The 24,624-nt window shown below is 34.6% G+C and overlaps 1 protein-coding gene across 10 annotated transcripts in view; it reads left to right on the top strand.

Annotated features, from left to right (window-relative positions):
• Positions 1–24,624, top strand: part of TLL1 (tolloid like 1) — a 192,952-nt gene that overhangs the window by 154,189 nt on the left and 14,139 nt on the right. For 6 of the 10 annotated variants that reach the window (XM_008538033.2, XM_070608244.1, XM_070608270.1 and 3 more), the window contains 4 exons: positions 460–620; positions 3,817–3,997; positions 11,740–11,865; positions 14,441–14,568. In XM_008538033.2, the coding sequence (XP_008536255.2) occupies positions 460–620; positions 3,817–3,997; positions 11,740–11,865; positions 14,441–14,568 (596 nt within the window). Of the gene's footprint in view, positions 1–459; positions 621–3,816; positions 3,998–8,240; positions 8,325–11,739; positions 11,866–14,440; positions 14,569–24,624 lie in introns of all 10 variants that reach the window. The other 4 variants (XM_070608242.1, XM_008538027.2, XM_070608263.1 and 1 more) reach the window with 1 other exon arrangement.

The following is a 24,624-nucleotide window of genomic DNA, read 5'->3' as shown; positions in this document are numbered from 1 at the left end:
CTTCCTGCCAGCTCAGGAATACTTGCTTGTTTTAGAAAAAAAGAGTTTAAGAAAATAAACAATTGATTTTGGTCTTACTGTATTGTACTTTACTTACACCTTTTCATTAATTCTCACAACCACCATATCGTGTAGATATTATTATACCCATTTAAAAGATAAGAAAACTGACACCCAGTTTTGTTTATATTGCTCACCCGAATTAAAGGGCTCTAAAACGTTGTAGTACAGCCATTATTTGCTTGGCTCCAAAGCTGCAAAATGACACTTTATAAATGGGACTAGATGATTAAAATAGTTGTACTAAAGATTAAGGAACAGAGACTGCAGCTGTCTGGAATTGGAAAAATCCGGAAGATGGTTGCAATTTGATGCTGAGATGTTTGGTTGTCAATAGAAAGGTGCTGAGAGGGAGATGACTTTCTTAGAAGAAAACCTTTTCCTTTTCTTTCCTTCCAGCGGCTTGTGGCGGACTTCTCACAAAACTTAATGGCACCATAACCACCCCGGGCTGGCCCAAGGAGTACCCTCCTAATAAAAACTGTGTGTGGCAAGTGGTTGCACCGACCCAGTACAGAATTTCTGTGAAGTTTGAGTTTTTTGAATTGGAGGGCAATGAAGTAAGTGAACAATAAATATAATTTTTTGTATGTTTTGGGAATCCCTGAAGGCAAACTGGTAAACTAAAAATATAAAGAAAAAAAGAATATATTTCAGTAGTACAATAGTATAGATGTGATAGCCTTTCTTTGCTATGCTGCTCATTTCTACAACTGCTTATAATTCTTGCAGGCACTGGATGATATTTTAGATTTTCTGGGAGGTTGAAAATTACCTGGAGGGAGTTTTTCCTCAGTGTATTAATATACAGCATTTTCTTGATTTATTAAAGAACTGTGAAAAAATTAGGATCAGCTCCATGTCACATAGACTTTTCTAGAAAAAATAAACCTAAATTCACTGGTTGAGTCATAACAAAAATATCCACTTGGAAGAAACTGGTATATTTTACTTGTAGAAATGGGTATATTTTCCTTTTATAAGTAGTTTTTCATTATAGTCAATATGCTCATGATTCACCAATAAGGAAAGATTGATTTTTTTAGCCTTATTTATAATAAAAGGTGCATTTGGTTGACACTATCTTTCCTTTGCAAAATATAACTTACCATGGTAAAGGTCCAGTCTTCTGTCAGGTGGCCACATTTAAACAAATGAAATCATTTATTTGAAAATTCCTTTGTGCTAGTACGTGCACACAGAATTCAAATGGAATGTCAAGCCTAGAAATGGGAACTTTCAGAACTGTGTCCTTTGTAAGATTGGTCAATATTGGTTTAATTGCAGAGAAAATGTAACAAATGTGTTATTTGAGCTTTCTTACTTTCTTTTCTTTTTTTTTCTTTCTCTATCTCCCACATTCTTTCTCTCAACCTCTATTTTTGTGTTTATTTTTAAATGAACATGATTATAAACTTCTAAATATGATAAAATTAACTCATAAAATTTATTTTGTCTTTGACATATTTCTGTTGAACACTTGCAAAGAAGTGAAAGAACAGAAATATAATATATCTGTGCTCCTGGGCCAATAATTGTTGGTAATATATGCAGGTTTTATACCATAATTTTGTCTTTATGTGTGTATCTTCACGGCTTCTTTTTTCCCTCTTACTTTTCCCTCTCTCCTTTGAATTACTTTCATTTTTTTTCTCTTAATTCTGCCTGTAGTAGTCAAGGCACTTCAGTGCATTTTTTAGACTTATTAGTGGCTTTGAGGTGAAATGAAGTTGCTGACTTTCATGTTTCCTTAAAGGAAATTAAAGTCTGAAATGTGATGTACTTATGTATTTCAGAGAGTTGTAGAAGTTTAGAGCTCAATGGACCTTTTGAGATCTTTACATTGTGTGTAAAGTTTTATGATGAGAAAGACTGCTATTTATATCTCTGACATAGTTTATCCACGTGAAACATCATTTTCCTTTAATAATTATCTGAAATTTGGGGAAATACTTAAATGAAGAAAATAATTTTTATAGTATTTTTAGAAAAGCTTTCATTCTTACTTCTGAGAATGAGGATTTCCTATCAATTCTAAGATTTGATGTGAACTTAGTGTTGAATGACTTCTAGTCTCTCAGTTTTCCCTAAAGCTATTAGTGGTGGCAGATATGACATTTTGGTTCATTAATTGATAGTTATTGCTAAGAAGGCTAGAAATTTGTATTCATGAGGAAAGAAGGGTAGATGGTTTTATATAAATGGGGCATTGTGTTCTGAAAGCACTTTTCTCATGGTACTTAGTGGTCCTTATTCATAGAAAGACCTTTATAAACTCTGTAACATATCCCAGAATTCTTAAATTTATAATGATGTTTCTGTGTGGAAAGCTGCCACAAAATTCTGTGCATTTTCATGGTTTGATGTATTGGCTATTTAAAATAAAACCATGAACAAAACTGGACTTATGGAATACTGGGTTAAGTTAAAATTTCATTATTTTGTTCATTATATTAATATCCAAAAGGAAAGTTAATGTCAAGCAACTCTAGCCTTGGAAACATTCTCTTGTCCTATGTTGGAGCCCTGTCTAAACAAAAGTTGCAGTTGTAACAAAGTAGATAGAAAACACTTCATTCTTTCCAGAAACATTTTGCTTATTTGTCACCTAATTAATATCACAAGAACCAGTAATTTGAGTTGACATATTGCAAAGTACAGATCATGCCCCAGGGTTAAATCAGATGCATTGTTAAACCTTGCTAATTACACATTTATGTAATAAGGTCATTTATGCAAGATGCGTCCTTTAGAATGTGCCTCCTCGGAACTCTGGAAAAGTATGTTATGGAAACATCTGTTAATGGCCGTCAAATTGCTTAAAAATACCTGGCATTCACTTAGCTTCTTCCATTTTAGTGTTAGAGCATTGCATATAAATCAGAGTGAGTCCACCTCATTTTAGTATAAATCTTGCCTCCATTTCACTGAATAGAGGTCCTTTTTTGTTTGCAGTCCTATAGCAATACTACAGAGTAACTTCACGATACCAAGATACTCAAAGAAATTAATAAATATCAGTCCTTTGGATAAGTTTGAAAGTCAAAGAAACCTTTTATTATGTACCAAGTGTGTGTCTCCTTTGGAAAGCTCCTAATGGTGCTGATCTGATTAGAATGTGTATTTTGGGCAGGCAGCCCTGGACCAGGCCAAACTCCATGTTATTAGTCACCACGCTGCCATGTATAAGTGAAACTTTGCACAAGTTATATGAAAATTTCTGAACCTCGACTTTCTCATCTCTACAATAGAAAGAATCATTTTGTTTCTAATGGTTGTTTTATAGACTAAATATACAAATTTCATATAATTGTCAGCATTAAATAAGACAGTGATACATGACAAGTTCTCTCGCAGTTCCCAGTGAAAATTCAAAATGTAGGGAAAAAGGGCAGGATTGCTACTCTTCTTGTGACCACCAGCACCATCATCTCAACAAATATTCATTTCAGTTCTCCTTCTCTCTTTGTGTTTGTTTTCTAGAAAAGATGTTTATTGTAAGTACATATAAGCAAGCATATATTTGTATGTGCATCTCTTGGAAATATGAAGAGCAAAATTATTCTCTAATCTGTCTTTCCTGACTTCTGTCTCATATCTGAACTCTTTTCTTGACTTTTTTTTTTCCTTATCTGTTAATTACAGTTTGATTACCTCAGGAGTAAGGAGGGAAAACCATGATACATTGTTCACAAATAAATGTCAATCATCTGATACTTTCAAATACAGTGACTGCAGGAATCATGTCTTTTCTAGGTTTGCAAATACGATTATGTGGAGATTTGGAGTGGTCTTTCCTCTGAGTCTAAATTGCATGGCAAATTTTGTGGTGGCGAAGTGCCTGAAGTGATCACCTCCCAGTTCAACAATATGAGAATTGAATTCAAATCTGACAATACCGTATCCAAAAAGGGCTTCAAAGCACACTTCTTCTCAGGTATCAGTGTTCACGTGCTATGAGTGTACATTATAGATTTTCAAGGGGGCTGGGCTTCAACTGCATGTTATCTGTTCTTTATAGTTTTCTGTAAATGTAACTTGGAAGTGTATAGAATGCACGCCCATTTACCTAGGTTTAACAAGCTTTACCTAAAATTAGGATATTAATAATAGGGGCCCTGATGAAATGTAGCTCTCCAGCACTTAGATCTTATATGAACTCTAATCAAATATTATAAAAGCTACTACAAACGACACAAAATTTTTATATCTTTGTACAATGACTTTACTCTTTACAAGTAAATGGCAATAATGACACTAGACTTGCAAAAAGTGGCAGATATTTTCAAAATTATTTTTGTTTTGGGAATATGAGTTCTCATTTTAGCAATGTGTTTTTATTCTTACTATTTAGCAACATGTCACTTATTATTATTATATTTTCATTCTTATTGTTAAGCTAATATTAAAGTCATACTTTGCCTCATCATTATAGAAATGATTGCAATAAGAGACCTAGAAAATTATAATTTTACTAAAAATAATGTATTATATGAGTACTTGACACTTCTGTGTTTGGAATTTAAGGCTTACTTTAACCAACTCAAAGTAAAATTTCCCCCTTAAACAGCTGAAATTTGGCAAAAGGTCCCCAAATTTTAAGAAAATATATAGAATCATCGGTGAAATTCCCTTATTTTCCCAATTTCAGAATCATGCTTTATAAAAATATTATTACTGAAACTTCAAAAATAGATAAATTGTAATAAACCAAAGTATAGTTATCTATTCTATTTTTCAGACTGGCAAGCAATTTAAAGCAACTGAATTCCAATTATGTTTTAATATTAGGTAATTTGGATTGAGTTAATTCAAAGTCCATTTATTCCAGTCCCCATGTGTTTAAAATTAATGAGATTTACAATGCCCAGGGTTTGTTTGGGGTTTCCAGTGTAATTGAAGTTAATGGTTCACAAGCTCCATTGAGGGCCAAGTCATACACAAAAGTACCTTCAAAATACAATGGATCTTGGCTCTCTTGTTCTCATTCCTTTCCTTCTCTCAGATTTAATTGCCTCTTAAAAATTCTTCTCAGGCATTCATTTAAGATTTATGTTATTCAAAGTAGAATTTTAACATCCTATTTCAGTGAAAGGAAGACTTTCTTAGACTTCACTATTTTGTAAATATCATATATTTTACAAATTTTAGGTGATCATTGGTCAGAGATAAAGCTTCTTATCTTAGAACCACCTATTTATTTTAAAAATTAAAATTATAAAGTGAATAAATTTTATCATAATATTAGTAATATTCAAGATCCTTTTTACCTTACTTTAGCCGTACATTTTATTTAATAATTCCTTTAAAAAAGATACATGCTACAGATACAGATGACAAAATATGATTAAATTTAAAGTTACCCAGAAAATTTAAAATTCCCTCTCTGATATTTTTGATCAGGCAAAACTTTCCAAATCGTAAAGACAAGTTATTTGTTTGTATCTTTAGAACAATACTATTGCGATATGGGGCATGCTGCTTTAATTCTTATACTACAGATATGAAGGCACAGATAGATGCTGCTGCTCTCCAGAGCGCGAGAGTACACAGTCTTTATTCTTAGCTCCACGTAGCTGTGCTCTGTGAAATTTACTGAGAACCTTGGTAGTACTTGAGCTCATCATATCTAATTTGCTATAAATCATGTTCACTGATACTGATGCTCATAGTAAATCATCTCAATTTTTAGTATTTATCAGTGCTTTTTAAAAAAATAATAAATCAAATAAGTGACAGTACTTCATTTTGAAAGAGTCTAGCCTAGATTGTTCGACGGAGCACCGGTCGTTAAGTAAACTGAACAATGAAGTTCAAGGGGAAGCTAAATCCCAAACTGTTATATTATAGATGCTATTTTTGACAACTTATTATGCAAGTATACATGATCTCTTTTATAATCCAAATAAGGCTATAATAGGCTCACTGTTGTATTCATTTGACAGATGAAGCGGGTGAGGAGTTAGGTAAATTGCTTAGTGTCACAACGAATTTAACCCTAGTTTGTTGTAGTTTGTCCTAATCATCAGAGCTGATCACGTCCTTTGCAAATGGCATTAGTTATCTCCACATATTTGTGACCTGAGAAACAACAGATACACTTTTCACTTCCTTATTAAATTATTATTTTGTAAAGTTCAAGATAATAATCAAGTATAAACTTTCAGTATTTTCTTCTAGGTGCATTCTAAAGTTTTGTCAGTTTGTCAGATTCATATTTCAAATACTGTAGTTCTGAATAAGTAATTTGCTCTATTTCACACAATTTTCTGGGAGTTTCTGTTAGTGGAGAAGATGTTTGCTCAGGAAAAGGGAAGAAAAAAAACATTATATTTCCAAGAACAGTTATCAAGGAATTCAATAATAATAAGAAACAATATTTGATAATAGTGATTCCATGTCATTTGGAAAGGAAAGGTGTTTAAAAAGAAATTCTAGCTGTCTTGAAGCTAAGTGATACCTTAAGGAAAAAAGAAAATATATTTAGACTTTTAATATATACAGTGAAATAAATTATTTATAGCATTATTGCCAAAATATAATTGTTTAGTAAAATAATCATATAGAGATTTTACTTTTTTTTTCACATAGCCTCTGATTTTAAATAAGGACTTTGCAGACTTCAGAAATGGAATTGAAAGGATAACTGAGAACTTATTAGCAGAATAACTAACATCGGTGGTTTCTGTCACTTCCATGTGTGTAGTAGTAAGCAACTATCATATCAATTCCGATTGAATATTATAGATTGGTTATGAAAATGCTATGACTTAAAAATTTGGAAGTTATTGTATTATACAGCAGAAAATCTACAAGTTTCTCTACAAAAATCAAATTTGATGTACTATCTTCATTCTAGGGTATCTTTTAAAAGCATTTGATGAAGTAATATTAAAGCAAATAAGGAAATTAGGAATATCAAACTAAGGCCATTTGAATATTATAAAGAGTTATGTATCTATTCAATATTTTAGCTAATTTAAAATATAATGACATAGAAGATATCTCGTCCAACAATATATTACCGTTATTTTCTTGGATTGAATGAGGTTTGTTATTAGATTACAATAATGGCTTACTTTATATTATAGTAAAACCAAACTTAATTTTATATGATGTTGTATTTGGACAACAGTGTACATCTGCACAAGTATACATGATGCAGTTTATTTATTTTGAGTGGTGAAGCAAAGTTAACTGTATTCTACTCAGAACAAATTATTTTTCTTAAATGAATTAAACTTAGAGAAATGTTAGTAGGTGTTTATGTATGTAAGAATAGCAACCTTTGGGAAACTTGACATGCTTTAAAAATGTAATTGTAGCATTCATTATTAGGAAATAATAATAGCAAATGATTTTAGGCGATGAGAGTTGAGCATAGATATTCTTCCTTCTTTAGACAACCTTAAGACTCAATTATGACTTCTGTAATAGTGAGAATAGAGAATTTGAAGAATAAATCTCATTTAATAGCAGACTCCCTCACGGATAACTTTAATAGGAATATGATCTATTACTGATGGACCTAGTGACTTTCTCAGTGGCAGAACTGGAGGAAAAACCCAGATTTCCTGACTCCCAGTTTATTTCTGTCTGTAATAAGTTTAGGAGTCAGATAAAATGATTTGTGCAATTTTTCTACCTCTAAATTCAAGTGATTTCAACGGACATACTCCTCGCCTTGTCCACCTTTCTTTGTGTGTGACTATTTCTTTCCATTGTTCCTCCTGTACACCATTTCTCTCATGGAATGGTCATAGATATTTTTAGAAGAAATTCAACCTGATATTATTCTAACAAAACTTTAAATATTAGTCTGATTAATTTCAAATAGTAACACAGTTAAAACTTACCTATATGATTTTGAATCTTGCTTCCAAGTCTTCACTATTAATATTTAAATATTTGCATGTTTATAGAAAGAGCAAATTGTCTGTCATAGCTCTCTGTAGAGCTTAATAGTGCTTTTTTGAAGGTGATTATCTGTTCAATAGTTTTGTGTTGAAATCTGTGTGTGCTGTGTATGTGTGCGCGCATGCATGGGAGTGTACGTGCATGTGTGTATGCACGATTGTGCATGGGTCGGTTTATTTTATATTTAAGCATTTATTGTGAGTATATCTGCTTATATATGTTTCTGTTCTGGTGCATGGACTCTTTACTTCTTTTTCCTACAGACAAGGAAGCTTTCTGCAAAGAGAAAATTTTTATTTTTGAATCTTGCAAGAACTTGATACAGGTTACCACTTCACTTCCCTCCAGTATGTATAATTCCTAGACTGATGGCCTCTGATAGTCCCAGAGATACTCTGCAGGCCTCTGATGGGAAAATGCCACCTCCTTTTTCCCTAATAATGGACCTTTCCTTCATCTAACATGAAGGAATGGAAAGTAGATACGTCCATTCCAAAGAAGGAGGCTGATTTCCATCTGCAGAAAATAAATGTTTTTATTTCTACTCAACAAAACATTTGTTTCTTTCACTAATAAAAACTACTTTAAAAAATTTGTGCCTGTAGTATGAAAATGCTAGAAAATTTCAAATGAATTATTGATAAAATTTTGTTATTGAATTTATTATGCAGACATTCTGAGAAATATTTAAAACTTACCTGCATCCTCCTCCCTTCTCTCTTTCTTTGGATTTTTATTGCTCAAAATATTTGTAGTTTGTGTCCTAAGAAAAGAAAGAGAAGGAAGGTGAAAACATGGTCATGTTTGCCAATAGCTTTTTCCCCTAGTTTGATGACATGCTTAAGAAGTCCAGAATATATTTGTGGACTCATCTTTTATGATGTTATTATTTCCCATCAACATCATCAAACAAATATTTTAAAAATAACCACACTGTATTCATTACTCCCTAGACAACTTCAAATGCAAGTTAGATAAGTAGCTTTCTTTGTTTACATGATGTAAAATGTCTGGATAATTTTAAATATTCCAGCGTTTACTGAAATTTTCTGTTTTCATATGACTATTTGACACGTGGAGGCACAGTTTTAAATGCTACTTTGCTGGGCATGATAACTTTCCTCTGCTGCTTTTAGTTACTATTTTGATTAGTTCAGTTTTGAATTCTCGCTAAACTTTAGAGTAACCATATATGTATTCCTGTAGTGTATTATCAAATTGTCACATGACAGATTTTATTAGGCAACATTTCATGTGGGGATGAAGGCAGGAAACACCATCATGTGGGAAACTGAAAATAAGAGATACTTAGATAATAATTTCTGTATAAAATCTTCTTCCTCCTGCTTCTCCTCCTCTTCTTCTTCTAAAAATTATTTTTAGATTATTATTTTTCCAGCACAGTAGAAATATGAATAATTGGCTGCAAAAAACTACGATTCAAATATGATTGGTTTCACTTTTAACTTTATTTCTCTTTAGTTATGATTACCACAGGTCAGATTATATCAAATCTTAAGAAAATTATTTTTCTTGGATATATAAGCTAGTGACTTGAGATTTCCAGTAGAATGAAGTTTAAATGTTAGAAACATTTCAAGTATTGAATTTTTTTATTATAAAATGACTGTCGATTTAAAAACTTAACAGTAATACTTGTGTTCATGTTTTATTTTAAAAACTTTAGATCTCTCATGTATGGCAATCCAAAGAGGTCCAAATAAAAGGACAATTCTGGCAGTCCCTGCCACTATAGGGCTTGTCACTGAGCAGTTAATCTGTTTACCAGTCAGTTGCAAATGTGAACTAGTTTTCTCTAAACTTCTTTGCTTACGGTTGTTAGATTTCCAACCAACTCTCAAGAGTCTGGTTGATCTATAGTACAACTAACCTTCATTCTATCATGTTTTAAGTACACCAAATGATCATTATGTAAACATTTTCATAGGAAATATGTGTCTGTTTCAGAGCAAGTAATCCTGGCACCAGAAATTTTTTAAATTGGCTCTTTCCATTTAACAAAGATGAAATGTATTTCTACATCTATGCATGGGGAAGTATTTTTCTGAAGCATCTTAAGTAAAGAGCCTCTGGAAAGTTGCATTAAAACAATAAATTTAAATCATTTACTGCTTGGCTGTCTTGAATTAGAAAATGCAGGTAACTGACACCATGGTGGTAGGAAGCGTGGTTTACTATCCACCCATTCTGAGTAGGTCATTCATAACTCATACACTGTAATTTTCACTGCTGATACAGTTAAGGGAACAGGGCTTGCAAATTATTGTAAATTTCTCTAAAATTAATTTTACAAGGCAAATTCTGTATTAACTTCTGATTTCTTTTACATTTTGGTGTTTGATGCTCTTTTGGAGAATAATTTTCTTTATTCTACTTTTTTTTTTTTTGCTTAGGCTCCATAGTAAGTTTAAAAGTATAATAGAAGTGTTAAGGGTAGGTAGAGAACACATAAATCACAGATATATTGATTCAGATATATTCTTTAGCCCTTCGGGACTGCCTGTATGTGTTTGGGATATTCTGATATTGCCAATGCTTGAATATATCCCAGGAGCTTGTGTGTGTTATGTCATATAATCACTCTCCAAAAGGGGAAAAATAGATGGATCCTTAAACATTGCTATTAGATCCTTTGATAAAAATGTCTTTCCTAAACCCATCTCCATAGAGTAATATTGATTTAATAAGAAAGCAAAAATAGCATTTGCTATTAGTGTGCCTCCACCAGCTCACAAATTCTCACTAGAAAAATCTGTTGACAGTGTAAATTTTAAATTCAGCCTCACCTCTGATATGACTGTCATGTGTCCTTTTTCTTCTCTCTGCTGTGGGAGTGATGAAAGTCTGAGTGAGGTGTCATCATACATGTGTGTCAGGAGCAATCTGCCAGTTTTGACTTTAATGGACGAGCCAGCCATGGAATGACAAGCTGAGTAATATAATACGGTGGCTGATGCCTCTCACTGGATTGACTGCCTGCTAATCTAGTTTGGCTTTTTCCCCTGTTCTGAGTTTGTTGGCTATTTCTTAAAGCTCTTATTTCCTATTCTAATCTTTACTTCTAGCACACTCAAAGCCCTTTGAGGGAATTACTTAGTAATAACTGGTCTGCGGGAGTAGATTTAAGTTACATAAATTAAGTTTCTTCTTTAGGATAGTCTAACGATTCCTTTTTCTGTCTTGGAATATTATGAAATCTCCAGATTCGTTATGCTAAGCATAACTGCAAAGTTAATGAAAAAAATCCACTACAGTAGTTATACTGAGTGATTTTTTTTAAAGTGATTACATATAAATCTTAGAACCTTGTTTAGCCTCTGTCTATATACCATGGTTGATATACTGAAGGATTTCCATTTCTCTCATTTATTCAAACTACTCACAATTTTAAGTTTATTTTTTAAAAATCAGCCATAAGTGTTTAGGATTAGTTGGACGAAGATTCATTCATTTCCTTTCTCCTACTCAAAACTCCTACTCCCGCATAGGAGTGAAAGAGAACTGTGTCATCCTAGCACAAATTGTTTTAGAAACTCAGTTCATGGTACAAGGCTCCAAGCTAAACAAGGAATGGGTAGAACTAAGACACTATCAATTTTTTCTCTGTTTTTTATGCTGGGAACAGGAAAAGCTGTGACTTAGTTTACCCTTTGCCAGTGTTAACCACGACTAAATGACTCTCCTGTGATGTTTTTTGTTTTTAAAGCTACTTACTAACCTATGGGGGTATCTCTTTGCTAGACAAAGACGAGTGCTCTAAGGATAACGGCGGCTGTCAACACGAGTGTGTCAACACAATGGGAAGCTACGTGTGTCAGTGCCGTAATGGATTTGTGCTGCATGAAAATAAACATGACTGCAAGGAAGGTATGAGGGGAGTGTTCTTTTCTCGACAATGTTTAGAGTTTCGTGAAGTTTGGGTAAAGCACTGCTTCCAGGTAGAGTTAATCATATCAATGAGTGATATCATTGTTGACTATTCAAATGTCAAAAAAAAATATATGCAGTGTTTAAAGATCCAAGGCATACCATTGGAAACCTCATATTACCTAAAGGTTCTGCACTTCACACATGGGTGGCATTAGAATAACTTTGTATAACAGACATAGAAGCTGCTATGATGCCATCTGGCAACCAGAAAAGCACTACATTATCACCAGGTCTTTATAGAACAGACCTTATAGCAGTCTCCATATTTAAACTTAACTTCTGCTAAATGCTTTGCATTTGGTTTAATTTCCCTCCCCAAAATATCTCATATATGTGCTATATGAGTGATGCCACTTTAAATACCAGGAGTATCAACTCAAATGCCTACCAGAGGGAAGACATTTGAAAGTGGCAGATACTGTGCCACTTAAAGTTTCAAGTCATGGTTTGGGCCAAGATAAAAGCATACTAGTAGCACAATAGTAGCCTACCAGTTCTTGGCCCCAAAGCCTTACAATACGCCAAGATTTTATTTAAAAAATTATCTTAATCTCCTTAGCCAGTATAAGCTAGATGGGAACAAGAAATAGTTATTCAGTTCTGTCTTCTTCCTTTGAGGGTCTGATCTTGAATTTTCTACTTAACTTGGATTTATGCCTATTTTGAAAGAATTACTAAGGCATATTTTGTAACTTTAGTCATTAGCACATGCGTATTGGTAAGTACTTGCCTAGAACCACAATTAGATAGCAACTCTTTGTATGCATATTCAAATAGTACAGAATGTCATGAATTGACCCTTGTTTCATTATGTTCTATTCAAATATGGTCACGTCTCAGGATTGTTTTCTCCTTTTTTCACTGAGCTAATGACATAGCCCAGAATCATATGCAAGCAGGATTTTTTTCTTTACTTACTTTCATGTTTGAGCATAAACTCATGAGGATTCTGATATTTGTAACTTGGTGTTCTATTAAATCAACAGGCTGGGGAATAGGCCCAGTTATTTTGCAAATATGGAAAGAATTCAGAGAAAAAAAGAGACAACTTTTGCAGAGTATGCATGTAGCTCATGGCTCAGATGTAGCAAATCAATTTAGATATCCTAAGTCTCTGTTCACTTCAGTGAATATTTTCAAGAAAGGATTTTATAGGAAACTTCCTTTTAGGCAGAACTATATCCAGGTACCCCTAATAAAGTTCATTTTGCTGCTAGCAAAGGGGTTGGATTCTCTTTTACCTTTGTTATCCATAGGGGCACTTTCTACAGTTTAGCAGCGAGCTTCTTGGCTGTCTCATAGGCTTTTTGCCAGATCCTGGAGGCTCCACATTTCATATGGCAAAGCAAGGACAGAGATAATGGAATTTAGAAAACCCTTGTCGAGACAGGATCTGTTTAAGGCTGTTGCTGTGCTACACGATCCTATATTGTTTGAAAGGAGCTAAATTTCATCTCTTTTAGTATTCCTCTATTACAAATCCAAATCTTGCTGCGGAAACTTCAACAATTAAGATAAAATCTAGTAGTAGGAATGCAACAACAGTACAATAATGTTGGGCATCTTACCCTCATTGTGCAGCCCTGCAGTGTAATAGGTGTTTAAGTCCATATGATGAAGAATTTTACCCAAAGAGATTTCTTGGAAAATTTGAGAGCCTAATTGTATTTCAGAATGGGATACACAATCCATGACAAATAATTCCCAGTCTAAACCAGGATGTGTAGGGTGCTGCTTCTCACATCACATAGAATTAGCACAGCCTGAGACTATTAAATATTTTTAAAGTTTGACATTAACAATATGGACTGGTCCCCTCTATGACGAAGTTATTTGAATTGTGAAAAACCTAAAAGAAATTTCATGTCAATTGAATGAGATATTCTTTGAAATTAGTTCAGAAGCTATCTCCATGGCTGGTAACTGTTCACTTATTTTGCCCCTTAGTGCTTCATTTTATGTTGATGAAATTAAGGTTAATCTACTTTAGCAGCTAAAAGGATGGTTTAGGTATTCAAGTGTATACTTTAAGGGAGAGAGAAAATGTAAATACATGATTCATACGGTTAATGATGTTAATTAGCTTTAAGTGATGTTTCTGTTAATAAAAAAATGATTTGAAAATGGCATAGTCCATTGATTTTTGTTTGTGGCATTGCATTTAATATTTTGCACATACCAAGTGTTGATATCCTTGATTGTCAATATATGTTGCTCTTTTAAAATCTGAGCTTACAGATCCAGCAGTTTGAAGTAGTTCATTTTCTTTTAGGCATTTATATAATTCATTGTAAACACTTAATTTCATGTGAGCAAGAAAACAAACATCGCCTGATTATGCTCAGCAACATGTTTGCCAAAGCAGATGAATATGATAACAGAGACCAGAGTGATGATTAGTTAGTATTCAGGAAAATCTTTCAGCATGATAGCGGGTAAATAGACTGCTTTCTTGCTGGCACAATCCTCGGCTAGATTTCCACACTGATTGATATTATCGTTACTGGCACAGCTGAGTGTGAACAGAAGATTCACAGTCCAAGTGGCTTCATCACCAGTCCCAACTGGCCAGACAAGTACCCAAGCAGGAAGGAATGCACATGGGAAATCAGTGCCACTCCTGGCCATCGAGTCAAATTAGTAAGTGAGCACATCTTTCTTCTTTCTATTAAGCTGACTGCCCATGTCTTTCATGGCTAACACATGGAAATAAAATGGATGTTTATTGAATTGAATTGAATTGAATTGAATTAGTAGGCAGATGAAAATATTTTCTTTCTTGTGCTTTCCTACTAACACTAAATAAATCCAATTTCCTAGATCAAGGTGATGGTAATGGTAGCCGTGTAGTCTTGTATCGTGTTCTTATCCTGGATGCTTTAAAAGGTGTTACCAAAGTTACTGCAAAACAGTAGGCTCTACTTCCTACTTTATTCTTGGAAATGATGTTTCCAAATGGAGAAAATAAATAACGGAACAAAATTTATCAGAAATTCAGCAATAAAGCAATTAAATAAGTATTTAATTAAATATAGTATAGCAAATTCTACTGTTGTGTCAATTCTATATGCCTCATATCCAAAACATATATATTTCTATACTAAAATGAATTTTGTCCTGTGGTTTGTGGAATATTATTTTTGCATAATATAATTTCTCTCTTTAGATGGATACTGATATCCTTAGACTTCTCCCAAATTCAAATATGAATATAACGTTTGTCCTCTTTCCTGTGTTCTTTGTGTCTTGCATTCTGTCCTGGTCATCTGATAGTATATATTAAATTCCATTATAGGATACAGAATACTTGAAGAGGAGAATTTAAAGAAAGAAAGTCATAGGAATGTAGAAATTTTAACAATTTTCTGCTATATCCTGTTGTCAGAAGCAGAAGGGAATGCCAGCTAGCAAGGCCCAGGATAGTCTAGTGGCACCATAGTAAAGGACAAGAAATTGCCTTAAAAATGAGGCTACCAGTCTATGGTAGTTTACGGGACCAGTCTAGCCATAAAGTTAACTTTAAAATTCTGTTCAAACCTTTCCCTTCAGGGATTTTTTTTTTTTTTTGGCCAATAAAGAGGCCTTATTCATATGCAGCATTATAATAAAATTAGAGGCAGTCATCAAGACATTCATATTCCTATTATGAGTTCCTTCCAATCACCACATTTGTAAAATATCAGTCAATGACTTTCCAAACAGAGAATCAGTTCATTTGAGCCACTCTTTGGAAGGATGCTAGATGCTAAGATGACAGCACTGTAGGTACTTGATTGCTTCCCAGTCCTGTCCAAGGTCCTGATTGAGAGGATCATTATCTGAAGCTTATGCACTGAGATATAGAGGCAGACTTCTTTTCAGCAGAGCAGTCAGCTAACGGAGTTGGGAAAATGGATTTTCCTAAAGACATTCTTTTGTGTGTGTGCAGATTCAAACTTTGGTATCATATCCTGTCTCTCTGAAGAATTTCCTTTTATATTTTGTGTAGAGTAAATCTGTGCACTATCACTTTTTAAAGATATTTTCATTGGCTATAGAATTCTAGGATGAAAATTTTATTTTCCTGTCAGCGCTTTAAACATCTGCCACCATTATTTTCTGGCTTTCATAGTTTCTAATAAGTCTGTTTTAAATCTTAGTTTTAGTCCTGTGGAAGCAATGATTCTGTTTTCATATGGCTGCATTCAACATTTTTATTTTATCAGTGATTTGAATATAATGTACTAAGTGTGTGTGTGTGTGCACGTGTGTATGTCTGTTTAGTACTTTATTATTCTTGGAAGTCCCTGAATTTCTTGCATCTGTATTGTGGTAACTGTCATGAATTTTTGAAAATTCTTGACCATTATTTCTTCACAAAATTCTTCTATACTATTGTCTCACTTCTCCTGGGATTCAAATCATATGTGTACTAGATTGTGTTATATTATCCCATAACTCTTGGATGCTCTGTCACTTTTTGTCACTCTTCGAATTTAAGTTTGAGTAACTTCTTTGGACTTATCTTCAAGTTTAGTAATTGTTTTTTCAGCTGTTTTGAGTCTACCAATGAACTTGTTAAAGGCATTCTTTTGCTTTTCTTATCATGTTTTTTATTTCTAGCTTTTCCATTCGACTCGTTATTGTAGTTCCCATTTGTATTAGTTCGCTCAGGCTGCCATAACAGAATACCACAAACTGAGTGGCAAAAACAACAAAAATGTATTTTCTCACAGTTCTGGAGGCTACAAGTCCAAGATCAAGAAGTCAGAGTTGGTGTCTGGGGAGGCCTCTTCTCCTGGCTTGTAGATGGCTGCTTCATTGCTGTGTCCTCACATGACCTTTCCTCTGTGTCCCTGGAAAGAGAGAGAGTGCTGATGTCTCTTCATCTTCTTAGAAGGACACTAGCCCTGTGAGATTAGGGCCTCACCCTTGTGATCTCATTTACCTTAATTACCTCCCTAAAGGACCTGTCTGCAAATGTAGTCACATTGAGGGTTAGGGCTTCAATATCTGGATTTAAGGAGGGCACAATTCAGTCCATAACACCATCTGTCTGTTGAAATTTCCCACCTGTTCTTGCATGTTTTCTGTATTTTCACTAGACTCTTTAACCAATTAATCATAGTTACTTTAAAATTCCATTTGATAGTTTAAACATAGGGGTTGTGTTTAAATCTATTCTGTTGATTATTTTCTCTCTTAACACCAGGTTGTTTTTTCCTTGCTTTTTTATGTGTCATGTAATTTTTGATTAAATACCAAACATTGTGTGTATAAATGTAGAGACTTTATGTCTGGGAGTGGACACATCTCTTCTGTTAGGCTGTTGGTGTAGGTGTGTGTGTGGCAGAGGGTGTCGTTGAGCAAACCCAGTCAGTAGTTAAGTTGCATTTGGGTTTTCTCATTTCTATGATTAGCTTTAGCACACCATTGGCTTCAAATTCTTTTTTCTTAGATTGGAGGCTGGGATTTCAGAGGCATTTTCTCGATGTTTCTCCTTCATTTTTAGGTTCCTCGTTCATCTCCACCATGAGTTTTGTCCCTCCCCGCACTTTTTTCTCTCCCTCAGTGGTAGACTGCAAATGCTTGTTCTTAGTGCATGCTTGTCTGGTGGTGAGGGCAAGGAGCTCTCTATTGTTTTAGTACAACCTCCACCTTAGACAGGCTCTGTGTGTTGTGTTTAGATCTTAGAGGTTGCCTTTCTCCATGATCCTGCCTCTTCTCTCTGTGGCAGCCAAATTCCATCTTACAGCTTTGTTTGGTCTTCCACAGGAGAGTTTCTTTTCCTTCTCCCAGTTGTAGAAGATCTCTAGTGTTAGTAGTACAGAATCCTATGTCCAGGACGTTCCCAAGGGTAGAAGTGATTTTTTTTAACCTTTCCACTGGCTACAGTTGGTCTGTACCTTTGTCCTAGTGGTGACAGGGTTTTCTGCTCCTCCCCAGAGGCTTAAGGCTTTGTTTTCCAGAGAAGGGTTGCAGCAGGGCTTCATGCTTTTCTCACAGCCGCGACCACTTCCCCCCTCCAAGACTTCAACACTAAGAAAGGCACTTGAGCATCTCCTGCTCTGCCCACAATATTTCTCATGAGCAGGAGATTGAGGTCCAAGGAGAAGAGTCTGTGAGTAGGTGCAAACTCCCCCTGTGGCTGCAGCTGCCAGGAATTCTATACTCTTACCCTAGTCCATACCTGACCTTCACCAATCCATCAAAAATTAAAGCTGAATGCTTCTTACTTAGTTGTATGGCACCCAGCATCTCTTCCTCCTGTAGTCACTGTTGAGCAGGTGCTTGTGTCTCATCTCTCCTTTGAGGGACCTGAGATTCAGTGGATTTGATAACTGCTTGGTTGACTAGGGACTTCAGCTCTTTGATGTGTTCAGCGAGGTTGTGATTTTTTTCAGTTTACATGGATTTTTCTTTTTAGGGTAGAAGCGACACTAGTTCCAGCTTTCTATGTCCAAGGGGAAATAGAACTCCTGATATACCTCAATTTGAAAAATGGCAATACGTTATTTGTTCTTAATTATATACCTTTCAGCTTATTGAACACCCCTTTCAATTCTAGGACAATCTGTTCCTTCACAAATTTCAGACTTCATTTTTCATGCAAATATTCCACTTGAGGATCAGGGAATAAAGCATGTCTGTTCAACAGTGGTCATATTTACTGGTATCCTAAGAAAGTATTTTCTAAAGGAAAATGAGAGCTTTAATGCAAATTTTGATCTTTGTTTTAATATTTGATTTTTTGATCTTTGTCGAAGTAGCTACAGTCTAAGCCAAGTTTTCTCAAATATTAGCATTTATCAGAATTACCTGGAATACTTGTGAAAATACATATTTTTTTCCACTCCAAAGTTTCTGAATCAGAGCAGAATACTGATTCCACTCTCATATCCCATTAATCATGTTCATATGAAACCTAACTCTCAATATCACTTGAAGAATCAGGATCAGTAGCAAGTGTGTCACAACAGATCAGCTACCAAATTCACATGATATTTTAGTTCCATATTTTTTAACTCTTACTATTTTGATATTGTTGCTTATGTTCACTATGATTGTCTTCCCGCTTATAATATAACTGTTAACTAATCTTATCAACTTTAAAATTGTAATCACTATCAATTGCAGATATCAGCCAATGGACACTTGGCCAATGCTGTTTACTATACCAGTTCAAACTATTCAGTCACCTACCTATGTCACCTACCTTTGACATTTATTATAAAGGAGATTTCATCAAGACGATACATTGATTAAAATAAATGCATTTTGCTTGGTTTCTTTAGGAGCCTTAATTTTCATGTAAGAACTTGAGCCCAAACTGAATTTAGAAAATGGATTCCAAGGAAACTTGGAAAATTATGAATTCTTAATCCCCTTAGGCCAAGAGCTTCTGATAGATACTTAGTTACAAGCTAGTCTCTTAATGGGCCGGGGCAAAGAGGAAAGGCAAGGAAAACATTTGGTGTTCCTGTGCACACCATGAAACTTTCTTGACAACTGGTAGATTGTTACTCCTCCTACCATAGGCTGTATGGAAAAATAAGGAAACATTTATAAATGTTTTACCTATTCATATAGAACCAAGAAGAGGAAATTGTCCCTGAAGACATTTTCATGAGATATAAAAAAAACAAACCCACCTTGTTTATGAATTTTGAAAGGCTTACTGTTCTTTCTAATCTAAATATTCCTTTAATTTGTTACAGGTTGTGTTGTGTGACATGCAAGTAGTGGCTTGGAGTGATAAGCAAGCCTTCTTTCACTATGTCTGAGATAACTATTATTTTAGTTAATTGGTTTAACACTAGAAATATTAAGGTTATTTAGATAATCTTGCAATTACAGACTAAGAGGAATTACAATAAAATTCAGTGTCTTTTGTGAGATACCAGCATTCTTGTACATAGTATTTATTTACCATAATTATAGTCAGTTCACAGTGTGAATATCTATATCTAATGTATATTACTGAACAATAATGTAAGGCCTGAACTATCAATATTGTTCAGTTTATTACAGATGTACAGAAATTGAAGACTTTTGGCATCATAATGCAGTTATTCTCTTTTATGCACTATTCTAGTTATGTATGGCTTCATAATAAACTAAACCAAAATCTCATGGCTCAAAACAAGCACCATTTTATTATATCCCATGGTTTGAGGAGAAAGGAGTCATGATTTGAGTAGTCCTTTGCTGGCAGTTCTTCTGTTGCCCACGGCATTGATTGAAATCAGCCAGTGATAGTCACCTGGGGAATGTTCTGGTTTGTGTGTCTGTCATGCTGGTGGGGAGGACTCGAAGGCTGATTCAGCTGGAAGAGTCAGAGCACCTACGTGTGACCCTTCTAGCATGGTGGTCTCAGGGGAGCCATACTCTTCACGTGGCAGTTCTGAGTCCCCACAGAGTATTTCAACATGTCCGAGGGAATGCCTCAGAAGACCCTGCACGTGACCCCTGCATGTTCTGTTGTTAAAGCAAATCACAAAGCCTGGCCAAGATTGAAGGGGAAGAGAATTGAACATCTCTCAATGGGAGGAGTAACAAAGAATATGTAGCCATCTTTAATCCCACACACGCATTTGAATACGCGAGACTGGACATAGTCAGGGAAGTAAAGATAACACAAGTGAGTTATTGCTTATACTCTCCTGACCTAAGTTTGCTCTAGGTAAATTCTGGAATGTGTAGGTAAAATACTATTGGGTTGAAGTATACTACCTAGTACATAAACAGGAAGTATTTAAAGGTGATTTTATTGAGGCCACAGTAAATACCATCCAGTAATATAAAACAGCAGTTTGAATATAATAATGATTTAAATTATGTCTATACTACATAATAAACATACTCATTAATTTTTGTCCTTACATCATGAATTTCCTCTTATAAAGATAAATATGAAGATTAAGTAGAGGTGCATTTATGAGCAAGTGTATTGGTTCTTGAGGATTTTTTTGTATTCTTGCATATACCTTTTCTGATATATGCTCTGATCTTTATAAAACTCAGGATTACTATCTTCATATAAATGTAGTAAGCTAGAGAACTGGGATCCAGAGAGCCTAGGACTGTCCTTTAAAAAATTCTAAAATAGGCACTCTCTCATATGTAATTCTACAAAAAAATATACAGATGTTCTTAAGTTTTCCATTTCTTCAAAGTAGTCTCCAAATAGTAAAATGTAGCTTGACTGGGCACTTCTTGTATCTCACAAAACTGTGCTTGGGCTAAACAGCACTGAGAACTAATGTGTGCATAGTGCCTAACGGTTTCAAAGTGGTATCATGTATATCATCTTAAGTTGATATCATAAATGACGCTTATAGATAAGGAGGCAGTCTTAGGCAGTTTAGGTGACTTGGCAAGTTTATAAAGCTAGTAGGGTCTTAATACATTCAAACTCAGGCATTCAGTCTCTACATTTAATCTTATTTTTTCTTTAGAGCATCCTGCATCAGAGAGGAAATAGATCTATAATTGCTGTAGGTGTATAATCTATAAATGCGTATGTGCACATATATAATAATTTAAATGGAAAACAATCATCTTAGTAGGACAAAGTTAAAAAGAAAACTCAGAGAACTATGGAGGGATTAGGAACATATATTTTAAACCCAAAAAGATTTGAGTCTAGATCTTAGCACTTCTACTTACTAGCCACGTTATCTTGGGAAGGTATCCTTTTAAAGCCTTGATTTCTTCGTCTGGAAATTGGAGTTAATACTCATGAATTTTGTGTGTGTACTAAATGAACTCATATAGAACATATTTGGCATAGTGCTTATTAAATGCCAATAAACATTGATGTATATGTTATGATGTGTGTATGTATATGTTATGATATCCAAATAGTAATCATAATTATGGTAATGATTAATAATAAAAATCATACACCATTTTATTGAATAACTCAACCATGATCAAGTTTTGGGGTAGCCTTATGAATTTGAAATTCAGTTCTAACAATTGAAAATGTAACTAAGGATTTCTTGTCAGGAAACTTTTCCTTTAAAGGGCCAGATAGTAAACATTATAGATTTTGTAGACTGTGTGATCTCTGTCACAATTTAATTCTGCCGTTTTAGTGTTAAAGCAGCCATAGACAACACACAAATGAATGGATCTAGTTGTGTTCCAATAAAAGTTTAATTATAAAAACAGGCTGCACACCATATTTTCCCTGAGGGATTTAGTTCGTTGATCCAAGCTAAGAAGGTCAGGGGTAGAAGAGTTTGAAATCATGAAGTCCTAAGGGTTTGTGCTCATTTTTCCTAAAAATCGGAGTGAAAACATTTGGCCTTACTTTCTGTGGGAGGCAGAATAATACTCTCCACCCCCCGAAGATGCCCATGTCCTAGTCCCCAGAACTTGCGTATATATTACCTTAGCCGGCAAAAGGAACTGTGGTTAAATTAAGGATGTTGAAATGGAGAGATTATTCTGGAATATCTGAGTGGGCTTGATGGTATCACAAGGGTGATTACATAAGAGGAAGGCAGGAGGTCAGAGAGGAGAGAAGATGCTATACTGTTGGCTTGATAAGCGCAGCCTTTAGAAGCTGGGAAAAAGCAAGGAAATAGATTCTCAACCAAGACCTCTAGAAGTAACACAGACCATTTTAGACTGCTGACTTCCACAGATCTAGGACAATAAGTTTGTGTTGCTTTCAGCCACTTAGTTTGTGGTAATTTGCTACAGCAGCAATAGGAAACTAATCCATTTGCTTTGGTTTCAGTGTGTATGTGTGTTTAATTATGAGATGCTGACTGCACGATAATAGCTTTGAAGTAAAAAAACGCTTGGTCAAAAGATACTTGGAAAAAGTCTTCTTACTTGAAAAGGGATAAAGTTCTGAATGAATAAGGAGAAGGATCTATTATTCTTGGCTTCATCCTGTCTTGGTTCTGAGAGACTCAACTGATCATTAAATTTTTGGTACTTTTTTCTTATTTTGAACCACTCTCCATCAAAACCAAAATAAAACAAAACAAACAAACAAAAAGAAAGTTCCAAGTACAGGAACATACAGCAGTAAGCTAATGTACTTATGTCATTTTTATTTGATTTATCATATCCTAGAGTTTTGCCAAGTTATATAGATGCAGTTTACAGCTTCATATATGGGATATTTTGAAAACAAAAATACCCACAAGTGTTACATAATTCTCCACCATAAATCCATAAAAACTATATTTGATCGCAGTTATAGAGGACTCATGGGAAAGAAAAGGTCTTTTGAATCAGAAGACTGGGGTTTGTATTCCACTGTGCCATTTTTTCCAGTGGCCTCTAATCCTTCCAATATCTTGTGGGAAACCAAATGACAGTTCTTACCAAAGACAGGAAAAGGCAAAGGATGGCTAGGACTAGGGAGCTCTGAATCTTATCTCACAGCTGCTCGAATTGCATCAGTCTCTTTAATTCTCTTACTTTAAATGGTAAATTTTATTTCCGCATTAAGCTCTATCATTTTATTATCTTGTCCTTTGTGAATATACATAGTGACTCCAAATTTCCTTATCCTTTAACCAGTGCCTGCATTTTCAATAAAACCACCTTTACATATGTTCCTATGAGGGGGCTGCATATGGAAGCCTGGCTGGTGGCCAGCTAGGTAGATTAGGCTTGCTTGGGTGTTCCAGAAACACAGTTATTCTTTCTGCAGCCTAAAATGAGAGTTCAATTTCATTTCTTTTGAATGAGACTCCTTAATCTCTTAGTTTGCGTTGTGGGAAATACATTAGGATTTCTGGCTAGAGCTCACTGTTATTTGCTTTTCTGGTCTTTCTAAAACCTAAATTAGAAACTTTAAAGTCATAGAAATATAATCATGGAATGAGTAAGGTTTAAATGTTTGAATACCAAAATGTCCATAAAGTCTTAGCATAAATGCTTAAGAAAAATATTTAAAAGTCCTAAAAGAGAAGGCAATGTTTCAGCAGAAATCGGAGTTCCTTAAAGGTCCATACATCAGCTTTGCTAGTTGTCCTGTCCTCATTGTGAAGTTGAAGGACTTTTTGGGAACCTAAGTGTCTTCTGTGGGGGTGAGGTGGGAGGGCATATTTCTCTGGTATTGGTTCCTGGTGGCTGGAAATTTTCACATTCTGCATCGTTTAGATATAGAGATTCATGTCTTAGCATGTGTCATAGAATAAAGTAATAAATTGTGTATCTCACTTCACTTTGGGAACTCTAAAAAGTATTTTTAAAGATCTTCTAATTTCCCATAGGGTCTTATAATACCTTTCTATGTCTTAGACATATCTTTTATTGATGCAAAGTCACTATACATGGAGGTCTCTCTATGTGCATGTCTCTATGATATTAAGGGCCAGATTTATGAGATCTCAGCATGTGAGTTAGTCACACTTTTGCCTGTGTGCAGTGGAGCATTTGGCTTAGGCTGACTTCTGGGAAAGACCACCCAATCTTTGCTGTTGACCTAAGAAGCTGCTACCAATTCCAAGAGGAAAATTCATTAATACCTTAATGAATGAGAGTTGTTTGCATTGCTTGAGAATATGTCAGCTACAAAACCTTTGCCTAATTTGACTCTTACAGAGTCAGTCTGCTTCCATTAGTAATTTGATAAAAAGCTGGAGTCAGTTGGCTCCAGACCAGGTGTCAGCCCACCAGCTCAATGCCACTTTGTGTGGTGTTGCTCTGTTCTGTAAAACAGATGTTATGATTTACTCCAGACAT

The sequence above is a fragment of the Equus przewalskii genome, chromosome 2 (genome assembly GCF_037783145.1).
Source record: "Equus przewalskii isolate Varuska chromosome 2, EquPr2, whole genome shotgun sequence".
NCBI classification, from domain to species: Eukaryota; Metazoa; Chordata; class Mammalia; order Perissodactyla; family Equidae; genus Equus; species Equus przewalskii.
This window is presented reverse-complemented; position numbering and strand designations above follow the sequence as displayed.